The following is a 21,431-nucleotide window of genomic DNA, read 5'->3' as shown; positions in this document are numbered from 1 at the left end:
ATTATTTTTATCATACAGGACATTTGGAAGGCACTGGATGCCTTAGCTTGCTTGATGTCAGAGTCTGAAGAGAACTATTCTAAATGTTCTTTCTTCCTTCTTACCGCTCATGGTCTCATTTAGGTTAATGCCAAAGATGATGAAGGTGTCCTTGTTGGATCCTGGGACAATATCTATGCCTATGGTGTCCCCCCATCAGCCTGGACTGGAAGTGTTGACATTCTGTTGGAATACCAGAGTACAAAGAGTCCAGTCCGGTATGGTCAGTGCTGGGTTTTTGCTGGTGTCTTTAACACATGTAAGTAGCCAATTGAGTAACATTTTTTTAATGTAAAGGGAATTTTACTTCAAGACATTTTATCTATAAACTGGCAAAGAGACCTAGCAACCCTGTTAGCTCTCTAGAATTTATAGATGGCTATTCTGGGATGTAGTCAATGCATAATTAAATTGTACTGGGCCAAATATGCTCATAGTTTCTCTTTGACTGCAGAATCTTTATAGAAAGAATGACGGACTATTTCCTACATAATCCATCATTCAACACCCAGAGAAATGGGGGTCCCAGGGGCCAAGAAATGATGCGAGGGAAAGGATATGCCATTTTCTTTTCTGTAATCCCTCACATTTTAAAAAGATTATATTAACGAAATTTTAAATGGTAAATAATAATAGATATATACTGCCTCTTTGTTATTGAAAAGTGTTATAAATATGTTTATTAGCTTCTTGTTTACCACTGAGAAGTTTTATAAATATACGCACTTAATTTTTGCCCTAGCTGTGGGAGAGATTGTGATAGGTGATCTCAACTCCATTTTTACATGGGAATCTCAATGCCCCTGAGCAATTAGATATCAGAACTTCATGAACAGTCTTTACTCCCCACTTTCCCTTCTGGTTTTTAATCTACCCAACATCTAATCTATAGAGGAAAACATATGGGAACAGAATTATTCTCTTCAGCTTCACACATCATTTTTTGAAATGCCATTTGCCTGTCTAGGCCCAGACAATATGATTGTTAATTCAGTGAATATTTTTAAAAATACATTTATTGCAGCATGTCTTCATCATTAGTAATGATTTTCATTCACTTGCCATTTCTACAGCCTTGGAGAAAACATTAAGCTCAAGTTGGAGTGTTCTTTCTGCTTGCTCGTTAATAAAGAATGTTTTACCTAGTTAGCATTTTTCTTTTAATCGGAAAAGTCAAGGAGGGGCTGGAGGCTGGAAGCCAGGATGAGGCCATTTTTTTATAAATGATCACGAAGCCTCGCAGTCTTATCTCAAAGTTGTGACCGTCCAAGATGAGTCAGTGATCAAGTGGGAAGAAAGTGTTCATCTCGTGCTTTTGTTTTTCTATGGTGTTAAACGGAATAATATTATTTTCCTAGCCAGTTAAGTATACCCAAAGGCTAAAGGAATATATTTCCTGAGAGCAATAAAGGCCAGTGTATCAGTTTCCTAGGTGTGCTGGTCTCTAAGATTCTAGATAGAAGCTGAACTTCATGATGGGCTAATGATTAGAGGTAGCCCCCCACCCTCGCTGTTCCCAAGCCCAGACTATGTAAAGGGTGCCCGATGGGAGCAACCACTCTTAGGAAAGGTTTCCAGGAAAACAGAAAGGACCCTCTGCCTTTCTTCCTGCTGTCTACGATTTTACTATCCTAGTGTAATTTCTCTGGGCTTAGAACCAGATAAAATAGTGAACACCTTCCATCCATTTATGCCTTTTGTATGAAAGGGTCATCAGATCTATTCCTGAAAACAGGCTTTGGTGGTAAGCTAAGGAAAGACAGAAGCACATGTGGGGAAGTCACAAGTAAGAATAAACCCCAAGAAGGAAGTTGGAAGGAAGGAGGCACAGGTGTCCCAGTGTCATTCTTCACCTGTATTAAAATTACGAGGTCAGGCAAACTCTGAAACAATTCTTATTCTGTGAATTAGTGTTTAAGCCTGAAATAGAGCTAGAGTGCCAATCATCTTACTGATAAAACTGGAGCTTGAATAGGGTCTGTGAATCGATACAGGAAGATGGAAGCAGGAAGCAGGTGGTGGCTGCCATCATTTTTGTTTGGCGTATTAAGATTAAGTCAGTTGATGAGGACACTTGAATGCTACCAGACTCAAGTTTGGACTTTCAAGGTTGTTCTGTTGAAGGAGGTGGATAGCATTTGGTTAAAAATGCTAAACTATTCTGAGAAAAAAAGGCAAGCCAAGCCATTAATCTTAAAATTGTCAGCTGAATTATTTTCAATGAGCCCTGATGTCTGGCATCCTGGGAACCAGGGAGGGCATTTGGATTGAGTTTAATCAATAGGTACATATGGCAAGAGATGCATCCAGGTAATTTATTTTCTAGCAATTAAAATGAATCTGTGGTGTCACCCTCCACCAAGTGTCACAAGAACAAATTCTAGCCAGGAGAGCAAACCCCGCTGAGGACCTCTGTTATAAGGTCCTATCAGCTGAGGGCTTTGTTGTTGTTGTTGTTTATTTCCAGTTAAAAATTTTTTTTATTAGTTTCAGAGGTAGAATTTAGTGATTCATCAGTTGCATGTAACACCCAGTGCTCATGACATCAGGTGTCCTCCGTAATGCCCAGCACTCAGTTATCCCTTCCCCCCACCCACCTCCCCTCCAGCAGCCCTCAGTTTGTTTCCTAGAGTTCAGTGTTTCTTATGGCTTGTCTCCCTGTCTGATTTCATCTTATTTTATTTTTCCTTCCCTTCCCCTATGTTCATCTGCTTTATTTCTTAAATTCCATATATGAGTGAAATCATATGGTATTTGTCCTACTCCGGGGCAACTGGGTGGCTTAGTCAGTTCAGCCTCTGACTTTGGCTCAGGTCATGATCTCAGGGTCCTGGGATCAAGCCCCGCATCAGGCTCCCCACTCAGCAGGGAGTCTGCTTGTCCCTCTCTTTCTCCCTCTGTCCCTCCCCCTGTTTGTGCTTTGTCTCTCTCTCAAATAAGTAAATAAAATCTAGGCAAGTTTTTAAAAAAAAAATTATTATCAGGAACATAATCCTATTAAATGGACTAAAATAATACTACTTTAATGATTGTATTATTAGCAACTAACCAATTAGAACCCCATTATTGGGATTTTATTCCTTTTATTCCATTTATTCTGAATAATCACATAGCAAGGTTTCTCTCCATAGTCTCGAAGCTTGAAAATAGTCCCCCTTCTTCAGTATGAACGTTTGAGGTTAATACGTGCAAAGGGCTTTTCTTTTTGGTAAAGAAGGAAGTCCCTTATGAGAAGGAATTGTTCACTATGTATTTATTAAATTTTGGTGATGAGTTTAGTTGTGGTCTGTCCTTTCCTGCAGTTTTGCGATGCCTTGGGATACCTGCAAGAGTCGTTACAAATTACTTCTCAGCCCATGATAATGATGCCAATTTGCAAATGGACATCTTCCTGGAAGAAGATGGGAACGTGAACTCCAAACTCACCAAGGATTCAGTGTGGTGAGTTTGACTTACAAGGGCACTTGCTGATATCAAATTAGAGTGACGTTACACATTAACCACAAGACAGACCGGGTCTAATGTTTCTTCCCTTCTATTTTAAGGACTGTTCAATACCATAGGCAGAAATGTCTGATTGGTAGAGATTGTTTTTAGCTAATGAATGAGAATTGTTACTGAACAGGCAGTTTGCTTTTCTAGTAATAAAGATCAATCATTGCATTACAACAGTAACCACTGAAAAAGGTCATAGTTTTGCTATGCCTTTAGGCTAAAACCCATTAGTTCCTCTCAACTTTAGTATGAGAATATTATGGTGAATGGCAGAGAGATTGGAGCCGAGTATTCTCTAAGTCAATACTCCAGGAGTAATACAGCTAACATTTATTAAGCACTTGCTATGTACCAGTGTCTGTGTGTATGTGATTGCATCTTATTCTTTTAACAGCTATATCATGTGGGTGCTTATTAGTATCTCCACTTAGAGAGGAGGAAACTGAGGCCCAGAGAGGTTAAAGTAATTTGCTCAAGTTCACACATCCCATAAGCTGAGAATAAAATCCAAGTGCATCTGACCCTTAACCATGATTTTTTTTGCCTTTGCAGTATGAGATTGCTCTTTTTTTTTTTTTTAAGATTTACTTATTTATCTTAGAAAGAGAGGGAGAGAGAGAGTGCACAAGTGAGGGGAGGGGCAGCGGGAGAGAGAATCTCAAGCAGACTCCCTGCTGAGCGTGGAGCCTGACCTGGGGCTCCATCTCACAAACCTGAGATCACGACCTGAGCCAAAGTCAAGAGTCAGATGCTCAACCGAGTGAGACACCAAGTGCCCTTGGGATTAGTCTTTGCATGTAAAGATGTGGTTCTCCGTGATTTGTGACCTCGTCTTTCAAACAGAATAGGAATGAGAGTAAAGTTGAAATTGTCACTAATACCAACCACATCTTTCTTTCACTGCCCCAAGCAGCCGCACCACAAGCTGGCTACGGGGGGTTTAAGATCCCAAAGAAATTTCCTAGGTCCCTGGGACCCACTCAGTCCAAAACAATATTCTAAAAAGAGGGGGAAAACCCAAACGTAAAGGACATTTATGAAGGTGTGTATGGGGGAAATTGCTGGCATTGAACCAGTTGGAATACCCAAGCCAAAAATGTGTGTCCTATGGTTTTTCTTTACAAGTAATAAAACGAAAACACTGTCAGTTGTAAAAGCATCCAAATGGGGGTGGGAGGAAGTTATGAGCTCATTTGAAGAGAAATTAAAAGTTAGAAGTGCCTTAACTCCCCTGTGTTACAGGAATGGATCACGGTGATAGGAGCAGTATTAACTTGTCAGTACTGGTAAGCACTCATTGGAGGATGTGGGAAGAAGGAAGTCGGGGAACTAGTAGCAGAGTGGTACTATGAATAAAAAATAGTGCAGTTCATTTGAAGGGAATGAGCTGAGCGATGGTAAGCGAGAGAGTACAGGCAAGACAAAACCTCACCTCTGCAAATTGAACAGCAATTTAAAGCATCATTTAAGCCCTTGGAATTACAGTATAGCAGCCCTGCATGTATATGGAAGAACAAAAACAGACCAAAATAGCTGCCCCAAAAGCCTGTTTGTGACAGTAGAAAATGGCAAAATGAGAATTATTTGGTATTCTGTACTGTGCACCTTTCCTTACACACACACACACACACACACACACACACACACACACACACACACACTTTATGCCTTGGTAGCCAACTGCAGGTCAAAATTATTCCTCCCTATTCCTTGATCTAAATGCCTCCACCATGAATCCTCATGGGCACCCTAACAGATAACCCCATAAGGCCCTAAACAAAATTGATACCAAATTGAAGCTGATAGATCTTGCTCTTGGTAACCCTCTCCTCTTTCGGCTTCCTCCTCTGAATTCCTTTCCCTGTCCCTGTCAACCTTTGCTCCCTCATTGCCTTCCACAAATGTCCCATCACCCTGGGACTATGTTCCCTGGTCTGGGAACCTCGCCCATCCTCCACCACCAGACGACTGCCTTATGCTCGTTTTCCTTCCCCTTGCTTGGCTCATGGTGGGTTTTCAACATATGGTGAGTGATGTCTCACTAACTGGCCGATGTGAACCCAACTAAGGACACATCTGACCATGGAGCAAAAAGATTAAAGGGCTCAGTCAGGTCTGAGTCTAAAGCCTGGCTCTGCCACTGACCAGCTGTGTGACCTTGGGCAAGGCACCATCTCTCTGTGCCTCTTTCCTCTTCTAAAGTAGAGATGACAGAACTTCCTATTTCACTCAGCTCAGAGTAGAGCATAACAGGTGCCCAATGAATGTTAGCTGTCCTTATTGTCTTCCTTATTAGTCACACAGCTGGAATTTCTTGGAGGCAATATGTTGCTATCAGCCTAAGCACATTGAAGCAGTCACAAAAATAAGGGGGGGTGTCCAATGTCCTAAGATGACTGTGCCATTTCTGTACCTTTGGGGTATTTTTAAAACAAAAGCAGAAATTTGTGTCTCCCCCACACACAGTGCAAACACTAGTGGACCCTACAAACTATAGATGTTCCATAAAACCCAAAGAATCTCTAGGACCCTCCCTGATTGAGAAAACCGGCGGTGTCTTCCCTGGATATATCAATCAGTACGTGGTCACCACAGCCACACTGCCACACAAGCTCTGGCTTTGACAGTTACTTGCTGTGGGACCTTGAGAAAATGACTTCACCTCTCTGAGCTTTGGTTTCTTCATCAGTAGAATGAGGGTAACCATTTCTTGATGGGGTAGCTGTGACAATTAAATGAGGTAACACAGGTAAAGTGTTTGCCGTAGTGCTAGGCCCAGAGGGAGCGCTCCTCCTTGCCTGCTAATCAGATTAGTAAGGGCCCCTGGTAAGAAGCAGGAGCAGCCTGAGCTGTAGGTTGGTGAACAAGGGAGGGGGCGGGGCAGAAGGCTGACAGAGGCTGAGATGAGGGCAGGGAGGATTTGGAGGGCATCAGCTGACCATTGAGAAGCCAGCACAGCATGGCTGGTAACACATGGCTTAATGAATTTCTTAGCAGGGGTCTCAGGAACAAGTGGCCTCCCCCAAACCCCCAGACTCACTTCCCTACAGAGGCTCCAGTCAGACAAACTCGCCCCAACCCCCTCCTGGTTTGTGCATGGTTCTTGCCCTCCCTGCCCTGCCCCCTCCTCTCTTCCTCCTCCTCTTTTTCCTCCTCTTTCTAAAGGCAACCGTGAGAATGACTTCTAGTTTCTCTGTCTTGTGCCTCCACCTTCTCTTTAACACTGAGGTATGCTGATGATACACAGTTTGTGGCGAATTAATTTGTCCAACTGGGTCTCCATGACCAAAGGTGTCCTCTTCCCCATGACTCAGCCAGGTCCAGCGTGGCCAAAGTCAGTACAAAGGGCTCAGAGAGCCAGCACAAGAATACAGTCAAGGGCATATTATGCGTGGCACTCCCCCAGGCCAAGGGGGGGGGCAGGCCAAAGCATGGATTTCAGCCCATTCTCCGACTCCTGCTTCTCCCTTTAGCACCACAGACCATGGAGGGCTGACTATGTGCCTGCTTCCTGGTCTGGCACCTCAGGTCCCTCCGTGGTGGATTTCCCCTCCGAGAGTGCCTCCCCACACCGAGAGCCGCAGTTCTGCAGTGGACACACTGTCGATGCCCACAGAGGCAGCAGTCTGCTTCTTGGCAATTCAGGAGAGGGAGGGCCCAAGGAACCCTAGAAGGGCACCGCTGGGCAGAGTAATTGGACCTCTCCGTAGCAAATGAAATTCTGAGTGGACCAACGCAAGGTAACATATCCTGGAAGGAGCAATTTAAGCCGCCTGTCCCCCGCGTGCCGATGGGTTTTGAATGATGCGTAACCTCTGGAGGAAGGCAACTATGAATCACTGCGGACAGTTTAATGAAGACGCGTGCACAGTGTTTAGCTGCAGTGCAAACAGTGACTAGGGAGACGAAGGTTCCCTGAGGAGGGAGAACAGGGCTCACGCCATGGGCCGTGACGGTGTGGCCTCACCTTGCGACAGCTCAGTTTGATCACCTCGTTATAGGACTATCACCGTGGAAATGGAAACAATTTTAAAGGGAAGGTGGGATGGTGGCACTTATTAGTGTCATGAAGGCATTTCAGTGAAAGGCTCTTCTCCTTCTAAATGAAAGCATTATCCTGTGTCCTATTTGCTGGAGAGGATGTAGTCAGATGTGATGATTCTGGGTGAAAGAAGTATGCCCACCTCTTGGCTGGCGCCCACCAGATTGCAACCTCCATGGGGGAGAACAACGTCTGATCTAATTTGTTTTCCTTCGTTTTGCCAGCGTGTAACAGGGTGCAGGGCATGGCGCAAGGACTTCATACGTAGAATTGGTTGGAGGAAATTTCTCATGCTCATTTAACTGCATAAATGTCATTTAATTCATTCAACAAACACCATTGTGCACTGTTACGTCCAAATACCAGATTCTGAGGATTCAGAGAGAAATTAGAGTCACTACCCCCGAGGAGCTTGATCCAATGTTTGCAGGTGAGACAATGACATATAGAACTCTATAAAAAATGTAAGGTAGGTTGTAACATGAGCCAGGAGACACGGAGATGAGGGGAAGGGGCTTCCATCCTAAGCCCAGGGGAGCAAAGGGAAAGGCTGTTCACATGGGAGTGGCCATGGACTCAAAGCCATTATCCCCCCTGCAATCTTCTGGCTGTGCTGTTCACAGATGGAATGCCCAGGAAATGACCTTAGCCCACAGATGAAACTCAGGGGTATGTCTATAAAAGTCAAAAGCACTGAGATGAGACAACCAGAGATCAGTCTGCTTCAAGGACCCGGCAGGAAGGAATGAAAGCTCATGCAGAGTTAGCCTGTATTCTTACGACCACAGTTGTTGGATATCAAAACTCGTTCTAATGCACCTTTCAGCCCCTTTCCACTCCTTCCTTTACAACATCAAGAACACCTGGCTCTTTGCCCGCCTTCCAGAAGGAGCTAATATCCCCAGGCTGTGCATTCAATGAGAAGCAGACGGAGTTAATACTATTTAGGGGTGGGGATGCATCCTTCGGTCCTTCTGTGTTCCCCACCTATCACCACCTCTCCTACTTCTCTACCCTCTAGGCATTGTCTAATCCCTGAGTCCTTTACGACAAACCCACCCCTCTCTTAGTTTTAGTGGGTCCAACAGCCAACAGTGCTCCAGATTTCCTCTTGGAGCCAACAGCTTTGAGACCCTGTGACTCCTTTTTGTCCAGCTTCTAAGCCCCTCCCTCCTGTGTCCCTTTCCATCCTGCTCACACTCCCAGGGAAGTTGTTCATCTCCTGACAATGGAACTTCAAGTGGGGTGGGCAGAGGCATGTGCTGTCCATGCACTCAGGATGTGAAGAAAAGGGGGCTGAACACATATGTGTACACCCAGGCCCATAGCTGACTGGTCTGCTTCTCAGATTCCGGTTGATTAGCCAATTGGCAGATGTAGAATACATCCTAACTCAGAGTTTTAGACATTTTATATGGTATCAAAGATAATTGTAAAAACCGTGCGTACTGCAACAATTAACAAGTCTTTATTTCCTTTTATTGCCTTTTCATTTGAGATTAAGTAGGGTTGATTAAACTGGCTTTTACAATTTAATTTTTTAAAATAATTGGGAACTAGCAGATTTGTATTTCTCACTTTCAGCTCAATGTTGCAACAATCTAAGAATTAGTCAGTGATCCCCTGGAAAGTAATCACCATTTTATTTTGTTTTTCCCCGGGGCATCATGGAAAAAACACTCAATCAAGTCAAACTATCTTGTAATTTTGCCCTCCCTCTCTCCATGGTGCAAGGCAGTGTGATTAGTTCTGCCACTAATTAGCTGGGTCACTTTGGGCAAGTTGCTTGATTTCTCTGGACCTTAATTTTCTCTTATGTAAATGTATGAGTTCGGTCTTAATGAGCTCCAGGGTCATTTCTAGCTCCCAAAAATTTTTTAAATACATTTCACTGTTCTTCCAGGCCTTTCTTGCCATCTGCAGCAGGTCCTCCCATGCTCTGTGTGAAGATCTGCTCACCTGCACAGGGCCAGCTAGGAGCCACCCACTTACATACAGGTGTTGCTTTGCAAATTGACTTCACATCAGCTCCCAAGGAAAGAACAAAAACAAACAAACAAACAAAAACCCAAAAAACAAACACACACCACAGAAAACTTTTGTAGTTGTAATTTCTGGCCTCCGTGGATCTGGTTCTTTAAAAAAAAAAAAGAAAATCCAACTTCCTTCAGTCCTTGTTGGAAAGAGTACAGTTGTTATTGTTTTATTTTCTTCATTCCAAATGCAAAAAACTCTGCTGCAATGGGTAGTATTGAATCTATAAACAAAGCTCTTTTGAAGCAAGTTTTAGAGCAGAAATTAAACAGCCTTCACACCTAGAAGCCAGTGCTGGGTACAATACTGATCCTAATTCTCACTGCAGTCTCTGCACTCGGCATAGGGGTTTGACCACCGTAGGCGTGTTTTTGAAATTTAGATCCATCTATCTTGTGCCTTGCTGTAAATGCTCAGTGTGTTTCGACTAGTTAGACTTTCATGTGCTTTATATTATACTAAGTTTTAATTACTGCACATAGTGCAAGAAAGAATTATACAAAAATAAATTCCAAAGAAAAAGGTAGAGAAAATTTTCCGAATATAAACCCAACTGCTTGAAGATGTTTAAGGGCTTGTAAACTTAACCAGTGCTGCATCTAGGTTACCAGTAGATTATCTTGTTAACCGCATTACTGTCAGCCAAATTGTTTTTGACGAAATCCCCTAGAACAAGGTCATGAGCCCTGCCGCTAGAGAACTAAGAATGTACACTCTGAATGTACACCAGAGTCTTGAAGAAAGGATGGGAAAAGTTATTTGCCGCCGCCAAAGAATCAAAATAGCTCATGCTTATGGAATGCTTTCATTGTGCCAGGTCCTGATCTAAGTGGGTGACGTGTAGTAACTCATTTAACCTTTTCAACAACCTGTTCGGGTACTTACTATTATTGTCCTCATTTATAGATGAAGAAACTGAGGCACACAGTAACCTAACCATAGTCTCCAGCCAATAAGTGATAGAGCCTGACTTACAACCCAGGGAGGCTGACCCAAGAGCTCACTTTTGTTATAACACCTTTATTGATATATAATTCATATAGCACTAATTATAAAATTGTGTGGCTGGGCTAATAAGGTAGAATGATGCAATCTGGATTACAATAATAGCACAAAGGGCGGGGGAATGGAACAAAGTTTTTGCATCCAGTTGAAAATAAGTTTGTGTTAATCTGAACTAGAGTTCTCAGTTAGAATGTTAGTTATAATCGCCAGAGAAACCACTAAGGAAAAACTGAAAAATATATAGTAAAAAGAAACAGAAAAAGAATTAAAATGGTATATTAGAAAATATCTTATCAGTAATTACATTAAAATATCTTATCAGTAATTACATTAAAGGAAGTAATGAGGAATAGAAGAATAAAAAAAAAACATGTATAGCAAGGAATTTGCAAAATGGCAGATGTAAGTCCTACTTATCAGTAATTAGATTAATTACTCCATTGGTAATTAATGGAGTTAATTAATTACATTAACAATTAATTAACATTGAATGTTAATGGAGCAAATATTAAGATTTGTTTTATGGCCTAACATATAGTCTGTTCCAAAGAATGTTCCATTTCCCCTTGAGAGATGAGTATTTTGTTGTTGTTGGGTGGGATATTTTATACACATCCATTAGGTCTGGTTAGTTTATTGTGTTGTTCTAGTCTTCTATTTCTTTGCTAATCTTCCACCTGCTTCTTCTGTCTGTTATTGAAAGCACAGTATTGAAGTCTCCAACTTTTATTTGTCAAATTATTTTTGTTTGCTTGCTTGTTTGTTTTTATTGAGTATACTTGACATATTATATTAATTTCAGGTGTGCACTATAATGATTATTTGTGGATATTGCAAAATAATCACCACAGTAAGTCTAGCTAATATTGGTTGCCATACATAGTTACAAAATGTGTGTGTGTGTGTGTGTGTGTGCGTGTGTGTGTGTGTGTGTGTGTGTGTGTGTTTATGATGAGGACTTTTAAGATCTCACCTACCAACTTCCAAATAACTAGAAATTTGTACCTTTTGACCCCCTTCACCCATTTTACTTAACTCCTACTCCCCACCTCTGGTTGAATTGTTAAATCATCTATTTTTCCCTTTAATTTTGTCAGTTTTGCCTTTTGTGTATTTTGGGGTTCTCTTATTAGATACAGGTATGTTAATGATTATTGTTTTCCTAATAGCATTACCTTTTAACCATTATAAAATGTCCTTCTGGGTGATATACTCAACTAATGAACGATCAAACGTTATATCAAAAACTAATGATGTACTATATCTTTGCTGATTGAATTTAAATTTAAAAAGTCCTTTGTCTCTAGTGACAATATTTGTCATGAAGTCTATTTTGTCTGATATAAATATGGCTGCTCCAGCTATCTTTGGTTCTATTTGCACAGTTTATGTTTTTCCATCTTTTTACTTTCAACCTATTTGCATCTTTGAATATAAAGTGTATCTCTTAGATGCAACATACAGTTTTGTTATCCATCTATCCGACCTCTGCCTTTTGATTTTAGTGTTTAGTCTACTAATGTTTAATGTAATTACTGATAAATAGGGTTTATATCCACAATTTTGCTATTTCCTTTCTGTATGCATTATGCCTTTTTTCTCCCCCATTCCTCCATTAGTATAAAAAGATATTTTGTAGTATACTATTTTAATTCTTTTTCTGTTTCTTTTGACAATATATTTTTCAGGTTTTTCCTTAGTAGTTTCCCTGCAGATTATAATTTAAAACCATCATTTGAAACAACTTAGTTGTTTCAAATTAATACCAAGTAATTTCAATAGCATACAAAAACATCCCATTCCCCTTGCCTTTGTTCTGTTACTATAATACAGATTGCATCTCTCTACATTATAAGCCCATCAATACAATTCTAAATTACTGCTTTATGAAGTTGTCTTTAAAATCAGAGAGGAAAAGAATTCAAACAAATATACATTTATACTGTTTTGCCTATTTCTCTATGTAAGTTACCTTTGCCTTCTTTTTTGAAGGTTAGTTTTTGCTAGATACACAGTTCTTATTTAACTTTTCCTTTCAGCAATTTGAAAACCTCATCCCACTGGCTTCTGGCTTCCATGGTTTCTGATGAGTAGTCAGTTTTAATCCTATTGATGAACTCCTGTACATAATCAATCACTTTTCTCATACTGTATTCGTAATTCCCTCTTTGTTTTCAGCTTTCGACAGTTTGGCTCTGAGGTATTTAGATGTACGTATATCTCTTTGAGTTTATCCTTTTTGAAATTTAACTTCTCAGATGTATATATCAATGTCTCATCAACTTTGGAAAGTTTTTAGCTATTATGATTTTCAGATATTCTTTCTGATCCTTTCTCTCTTTCCTTTTTCTCAGGGACCTTCACATGAGTATGTTGGTACTCTTGATTGTATCCCACATGTCTCTGGGGCTCTGTTCATTTTTCTTCTTCTTCTTTTTTTTCTTTTTTTTTTTATTTCAATTTACTTATCTTCAAGTTCACTAATTCTTTCTTCTCTGCATCTACTCCAATCTGCTTTTGAGACCCACTAGTGAAATTTTTGAGTTTTTCATTCTAGTTATTGTATATTTCAGCTCCAGAATTTCTGTTTGATTCCTTTTCATTGATATCCTGTTTGATTAGACATTACTCACATGGTTTTCTTTAGTTATTTGAACATGTTTATAATACCTGATTTATAATCTTTGTCTAGTAAAACCAGGGTCTTGTCTTCCTTAGTGACAATTTCTCTTGACTGCTTTTTTTTTTTTTTTTTTTGCATATGGGCCATACTTTTCTGTTTCTTTGTGTGTCTTCCATTTTAAAAAAGTGCTAGACATTTTAAATTATATGATGTGACAACACTGTAAATCAGATTTCCTGCTCCCCAGAGTCTGTTGTAGATGTTTGTGTTGTTGCTGCTGCTTACTGTTTGTTTAGTGACTTTCCTGAACTAATTCTGTAAGGTTTATATTTTTTATCATGTGTGGCCACTGAAGTCTCTGCTGGGTTAGTTTAATGGTCCAGTTAACAATGGGACAGAAATTTCCTTAAGTACCTTGAACTAACAAGTCCTCAGCCTTACCCAGGAGCTCTCTGTGTGTTGGGGGGAATGTCTTCAATGCTCCACCAGTAAATTTGCAATTCTGCTATAGCTTTAACTAGGAAGTAAAAGTATCCCACAGTATCAAAAGTATGCACGGTATCTCAAGTTCAGAGGTGAGAGATTAGAACCCTCTTAGGGCCTTCCTGGCCGTGCTTACAACCCTGCACATCTGTGTGGCCATCTAGACACTCAAGAATATGTCAGAATTGTTCAAAACCCCTATGGACATCTCAGTCCTTAGGTTTTCCTTTTAAGTTTTTTTTGGTGGACAGCCTTTTATTATCACCAGTTGGTGTCATCCCTTAGCATCCCTGTGATGTTAAGCAGTCACTTCTAATTATTTTTGAAAAACATCCTTTGGGAAAGGCTATTTGCACAGAGTGAATTCTGAATCAAAGCAAATAAAAAGATATCCTGAGAATGGAGTTTTCAGAGAACTGCCAACAAGTTAGTAGTAATTCTTTGGAGATGGGGCTTTTAGAGAGTTCCAAACCCAATTTTCTCCCCTTTATTGGTTGCTAGGTTGCAAGTTTTTATACCATAGTTGTGAGGCTCTTGGCTTTCATGACTATCATGGAGCTGTGGAGAGGGGGAGTGAGAATAAGGCAAATTCCAATGCTACAAAGCTCACTCTTCTTAATGAGATCCATTTGTTTTTGTCGATAAGTTGGTTTTGATCATGTTTGCTAGAATTCTCATTGTTTTTATGAAGGAAAAGTTTCTTAGAAGTCCTTATTCTGTCATTTTAGAAATGTTTCCTTAGAGCACGCTCTTAACCGGTACACAAGTAGTTCCAAATTCGGAGTCTACCGCACTCCTTGACAGTTTTACATTTTGTAGTAATATTTTAGTACCTAGTATCATCTTTCTGACATCCTGTTGAAAAACATATTATTTTATGTATATCCTTTTACTTCTCTATTTCTTTCGTATGTTGTAGGGCATTATATTGCTCTTTTAGAAATTGTGTATAAAAAGCTTCCTGTGGATTTCATTTCAACCCAATAAAGGGATGTTATCAAATATTTGTTTTAAAACTAGGAAGGGGCATTGTTTTTTGAAGGTTGAAACTCCCTTTACTGACTCTCTTCCCATTCCTATCATAGTCCTATAAGAGAATATCTCCAAAGAGGGCCTGAAGTCCCTATTCTACTCAAGACCCACTTGAAAGAAAACAGAGAGGGAGTTTGAGAGGTTAAAAAAAAAATCAGAGGTTACTACAAATACCTCTCAGGAAATTAAAATGGAAAAGAAGGTGGGAGCCATCTGATAAACCACACAGAAAATACCAAGGTATTTTCCATAATAAGAAAATTATCGTGTTTTGGTTAATCATAAGCTCTGCCTAAGTGTCATGATATATACCATTCAAAATTTGCCAGTTTTTGAATAATTAGAAGCTAATAAAATATACACCACATAGGCTATATTGAATGTATTAATTTCTTTTGATGATTAATAAGACCTCTAGAAAAACCTTATATAAATAAGAGCTATCAACCTTAGAATATTATACTCATAAATAGCTTTATAATACAAAATGGTGATTTTGGTAACTATTTAAACTATTGGCTATATATTTTTTAAATCCCTTCAATAATTATGGATAAACTTGGCCAGAATTTTTTATAGACATTTTTTAATACGTTAGAGTTATCCAAAACAAATATTCTCAAAATCTGACTTTTTTTTCATTTTCAGGTATGAGATCAATCCCTAATTTGCTATGCCAGAGAGAGTAGTAAAGGGGGACAGGGTCTTATTTTTCAAATGAATCTAGCACAGGGAACCCAGAAGAGTTACAGAGAGCTTTCTGCTAAGAAGTAATGGCAGATGTGGTTCATATGGATGGGTGGTATCTACTTCCTGAGCATGTTAAGGATTATTTGTTTTGTTTTTGCTTTGCTTTTGTCAAATTTAGTTTCATTCTCTATCTTATCCATTTCCTGGTGCCACAATAAAAAAGTAAAACAGATAATCAAAAGAGGTGAAGTTATCAAAGGAAGAGAAAAAAATAAAATTAAAAAAAATCATTGTAATAAAGCTGCTATAAAATGATCTTAATAAATATTCAAGAAATCAGTACGTGGAAGCTTAAGAAGAGAGTAGAAAGGCTCAGGACTAAGGAAAGACACACTTCCGGAAAATTTTATAAATAGAAACAAACTTCTTAGGTATTATAGTATAGTATATGTAATTGAATACATCTGGGCTGGCATTTATCCAGTACCTACTGGTCGGAACATATAGCATTTAGACTGAGTATCCTTTCTGATTGGTCATGATTTCCAATTGGCTCATGACTGTGTCTGAGCAGTTATTAATTATTTTGATTATCATCCCTTCTATAAATACACCTCATAGTTTCGTTCTGGAAATAACAGCACATCCCCAAACCCACTCCCTTATCTTCAACTCCACTGACTGTGGTCTCTCATGCTACAGAAGACCGTGCTTAAGCTGATTCCTCAACTAGCATTGGAGGACCCCTTCCCTGCAAAGGACAAGCAAAAACAAACACCTTCATTACTTTTCTTTTTTCTTGGTGGGCAGCTGGTTTCTACAGGGGGGCCTGGTCTCCACCTGATTGGACTTCCAACCTCTGAGAACCCCAAAGAGACTTTAAATGCTCCTTCCTGGTTTTAGCATTCCAACAGCCCCTAACAATGAACAGCTGCATTCTGAAGTAGTCTAGTGCTCCCACAACTGGCTCCCAGCTCCATAAAAGATTCCTCCAGCATGCCTCCCTTTCTCTGAATAATTCCTTTTTGTTGTTTTGCTTTATTACCTTTCCTAACTGACAAATTTTTTCTTGGTCCAAGCTTTCATTTCCGCTTTGGAATGTCTTGCTAGGCAAGCATCAAAATCCACCAACGTGTCTCCACTTCTTTCAACAGCGCCCACCCCATCCCATACCTGTCACCATTGGAATGGCCAAAACTCAACAATTTCAAGGTGTGCTGTCATTTTTGTCACCAAAAATAAGAGTATATCAAAAGACCCCAGGAAATGGGGCTGCGCCCATTTGCCACAAATACACAATTTGCAAGGTAGCTAAGTACATTTCTTCCACCCCCTGCCATTTTTAAAATAAACGAATTCAAAGATTTGTTTACACTCGAAGTTGGTCCAACACATCTCCTTGAGGGCATTCACTCAGTCTTATTTGTGCTTTCCCTTGAGCCATAATAAAGCTGCAGAATCAGGGTTACAAGCCCACATCTCTTTCTTCCCTTGTAGGAAACATTCCTGGAAAAATTGTAAATGAGATGACCCCATGGAGCATTTAAGCAGTTAGCCGGGTTAAAGGCAGTAAAGGACTCCTTGCTTAACTTGTCCACTTTATTGTCTTTGAACATCTAGCGCGCAGAGCCCCAAAGCCCATCTTGATCTCAGCTGTGTTCTCTGTCCACTTCTCCATCGTCCCACAGGCCCTTGCTACTCCAGATGTGACTTTAGCCTGTGGTTAAAACCAGGGCAGATTTTCAACTGTGCTCTATTTTCTTTTAATAAAAAATAGTCCACTTACATAGAAATTAGTGCATGTTTATCATAAAAATTGCAAACTTTGCAGAAAAAAAATTCAAAAGTCAGAGTTACCCATCTTCTAACTGCTCAGAACATTTCCAACATCTCCTTAAGTATCCTTTCATATGTCTCTTTGCATATTGTACTCATTTTTTATTCCTGCATAAGAAATTACTAAACGCTTAGCAAGCTAGAACAATGCAAGTTTATTATCAATTTCTCTGGGTCAGAAGTTTGGGCACAGGTTAAGTGGGTCCTCTGCTCAGGGTCTCAAATAATGGCAATCAAAATGTTAGCTGAGGCTGTGGCCCCATCTGACGTTCAGGGCTCTCTTTGAAACTCATTTACGTTCTTGCAAGGATTCCGTTCCTTACAGCTGTAGAACTCGTGGAACCTTCCATCTTTTCAGGCCCAGTAGGAGAATGTCTCTGCTGCTTCCAGTTTCCAGCCTGCTCCATGTAAATGGCTTACCTGATTAGGTCAGGCCCACCTTCCTAGCTCTCTTTTAATCAAATCAGAGTCCACGGATTAATTATCTTAATTACATGTGCAAAATCCTCTTGGCCACGTAAAGTAACATAATCACAGGAGTGATACACCATCCTATTCATTGATTTCACCCACATTCAAGGGGAGGAAATTATACAAAGTTGAAGGCCATTTAAAATTCTGCGTTCCACACATATCTACAGACACAATGAACACATACACTGTGTGTGTTCTGTAGTATGATCTTTAAAATGTAATATTCCATAAGTATCTTTCCTGCCAAATAAATGTAGATCTGCATTTTTATGGCTGAATAATATTCTGTTTTGTGTTTCAAAACAATCACGTATTGGACAGACTGTTTCTGATTTTTCCTTCTTGCAAATTATGCAAGGATGAATACTCTGAGTACTTGTCTTTGCATCTGTGTTCATTTGCTGCACATAAATTCCAAGGAAAGAGGTTATTCAAAGGATAAACCAAATCAATGCTGTGACGTTCCTCCCAAGGTCCCTTAGCAATGCATGGGGCTATTTTTCTAGGGAGGCTCTGCATTTGGCGAAGATTCTGAAGATCCTTTGTACCAGTTCTGCTGAGTTATTAGCATCCTTGAAAGGAGTTCTAGACATCACTAGCTGTCACTGCACGAAACCTACAAAAAGTAACATAAAGCAAAGATGGGTTCTTCACTTGTCATTCCATCGTTATTCTCCTGCAAAAAAGTTATTTTCGACTTGATTAAATAACTCTCAATGAAATGGGGGCTTTATTTTCATTTCTACACTGCTTCTTTAAAAAGAGGCAACAAGAAAACTAGATCACTTTGAAGGTTTCTAACTTTCTTTTACCTTTAAAGTGACACTGTACGTGTTGATTGTAGAGTGGGAAGTCAAGTTTCAAATGAAGGCTCTGAGAAAATATAAAACCGTGAATCTTAATAACAAACAAACAAACAAAAGTTTAATTACACCTGCCGAGGAGAGGTCCTACACTTGCAAGGAGTTGTCCTTGCCTTTCAATCAGCAATACTTTCTGAGCACTTCCTAAGGCCTAGCTGTAGTGCTGGGAATATGATGGTGAACAAGACAGGGCCCCAGAAGTGAATCACTCCCTCGACAAATTTCATAATAAAATTACAAGATGAAAACAGAAAGACTATGACAGATCTAGATAAAGAAACTTTGAAATAACCTTTCAGGAAGCATATATATTTCCCAACCTGCAGACAACCTTGTGGTAAATGGTATTCAGTAATGTCTGTAAATACTAGCCCCTTTCACAGGGGACCTTGAAATCAAAGACAAGCATGTGTACCCAGAAATACTTAACACCCAGCCAAAAGGGAAGCCTCATGGCATGAGTGGTCCAGGACACATTTTATCTGGCCATTCTTGAGCAGAGAGAATAGCATGATTTAAAAAAAAAAAAAAAAAAAAAAAACCTATGGCATCCTCCCACTCTATTCACGACGAGCCTGGGAGCCCAGCCATTGGCTTTCTACCCGTTGACTAAGGCCCAACCCCAACCTTGGTTCTCCCTCTGAGATCTGAAACGCAAAGCTTGTTTATCTTGTAAGAGGCTAACCTTGTCCAGGATATTTGAATTTAAATAAGGAGGTTCTGGTGCCTATTAATCTAGGGTGGTGGCATAACAGTGAAATCCTAGCTAGAGCCAGGATTGCTAACCACAGTTGCCTACACAGATTGTGTAGGAAGCAGGACTATGTCCATTTGGATTGCAGATGTTTCCTTGCTGTTTTCCTGGATCTCTCTGCCTAATGATGCAACTTTCACTGTTCGGGGGGGAGGCTAGCAGTCATGTTTAAACTCACAGTGACCTTTCCAGCTTCAGAGGAAAGATACAGGCTCTCACGCAGGAAGCAAACTCATGTTCCTGTCCAACACCTTCCTACCTTGACCCTGATCTACACCTACAACTCCCTGCCCCTGAAAACAGTGCCTACTCCCCACACCCAGGCATGGTGTGGCTGTCAGCCTCATCCTCCTGCAATCTTGGGAGTTGAGTGTCCTTTTACTCCATCTCCCTATTCTCTATTCCCACTCCCTGCACTGGTTCTTCCTCTGTAAGTGTGACAATCTCTCCTAATGTGAAAATAATCAAAACACTCTTGCCTGTGTTGCATTACCTTCTAGCCACGGCCCTATCTTCTCTTTTTCCCTTCATAACCTAGATCACTCTGAGGAGAGAAACCTACACTGCAACCCTCTGTTTCCATATTCTCCTTGTCTGGCTCTGCTCCCATTCTCCTCCACAGTCCGTGAAGATGCCAGCAACTCGTCCAATTCTGAATGTCTCATGTGTATATAAAAATGTCTCTAGGGTTTTTTCTCCTGGGTTTCTCACAGGCTCTCAAGTTCATCACATCCGATATTGAACTTGTCAGCCACCCAACACACACCCCCCAACACAAACCATCTTCTCTTCCTCCTTCGTTCAGTCTTGGTAAATGGAACCATCATACTCTCTGGAAACATGAAAGTCTTCATCCACTCATCCAGCTCTCTCACCTCCAGAAGCCCGTATCCACCAATGGCTCCTGGTCCTCCCCACAGGGATGGAGGTCAACTCAGCTCCATGGCCCATCCTGCCTCCCCACCCATCTTCCACAAAGACAGATTTGCAAATTTAACTTGCCCAAGAATAGAGCTCAATCATTTGGTTTGGGATAAAAGGATCTCACAGTCTCATTCTTCCCTACAGCGTAGCTCTTTGTTTAAGAGCATGGACTCTGGAGCTCTATCACTAACCAGCTGTGTGACCTCAAGCAAGATTCTTAACCTCTCTGTGCTTCCTATGAAAACTGGAGATAGTAGTACCTTCCTAATAGGGGATGGAAACATCAGATGTGCTAATATACATAAATTTTTAGAACAGAGCCTGGCACACAGTAAGTGCTGTGAGTATTTGTCAGTTTTGTGATTCCCTGCCTACCCTCACATGCCATCCCTCTCCCCCATACACACAAATACGCAAGCATGCTGCCCTCACGCCACAACAAACAGCATGCAGTCCCCCAAACACACTGTGTGGGCTATTTCATGCCTCCACAATTTTGTTCTTACTTCTCGTATTGACTTTCTAAACTCCCACATTTCTCAGCACTTAGCTCAAATATCACTTCTGCTGTGAAACTTTTCTTCATACCCTAAGGGTCTCCCCACTGAGACCCCACTGTACCCCAAATGAATTTCCACTGCATCACGTCTATGAATTATTTTCAAAAGTCCCAGACTTACTGTTTTTGAGCACTTATCACATGTCAGGCCCTATTCTAAGTGCTTTACACCCATTATCTTGTTTAAGCCTCACAGCAAACCTATAAAATATTGTAACAATGGGTTTACCTGTTCATCATTCCTCCTAGATCATGAGGGGCTCTGTGGGCAAGAACCTATGTGCTGGTCATCGCCGTGTCCCCAGCACCTAGCCTGGTGTGCAAAGGGTACATAGTGAAATTAATACTTCCAAATTGAGCCAATCAAAGATGAGCCAAACTCAGAGATGGGAACATGTACGAATTCCTGACATTGAAGGACATTTAAGCAAAGGATGAATGGTAGTTGGATCTGAAATTCATCAGTGCTATAAACAAAGACTGCTATGACTACCTCCCCCCACTGTTAAATCGTTATTACTGCATGAATATTTTCTATAGCACAGACGGGTTAATGTGCTCTCATTGGTTTCTGTACT

At 40.5% G+C, this 21,431-nt stretch overlaps 1 protein-coding gene across 1 annotated transcript in view; it reads left to right on the top strand.

Annotated features, from left to right (window-relative positions):
- The window catches only part of F13A1 (coagulation factor XIII A chain), a 163,674-nt gene that overhangs the window by 97,082 nt on the left and 45,161 nt on the right, over window positions 1-21,431 (top strand). The window contains exons 7-8 of the mRNA XM_045811684.2: window positions 124-298; window positions 3,342-3,480. Of these exons, the coding sequence (XP_045667640.2) occupies window positions 124-298; window positions 3,342-3,480 (314 nt within the window). The remainder of the gene's footprint in view (window positions 1-123; window positions 299-3,341; window positions 3,481-21,431) is intronic.

The sequence above is a fragment of the Ursus americanus genome, chromosome 32 (genome assembly GCF_024610735.1).
Source record: "Ursus americanus isolate L20-20 chromosome 32, mUrsAme1.1.p, whole genome shotgun sequence".
NCBI classification, from domain to species: domain Eukaryota; kingdom Metazoa; phylum Chordata; class Mammalia; order Carnivora; family Ursidae; genus Ursus; species Ursus americanus.
Note: the sequence above shows the minus strand (reverse complement) of the source record. Positions and strands in the feature narration are given on the sequence as shown.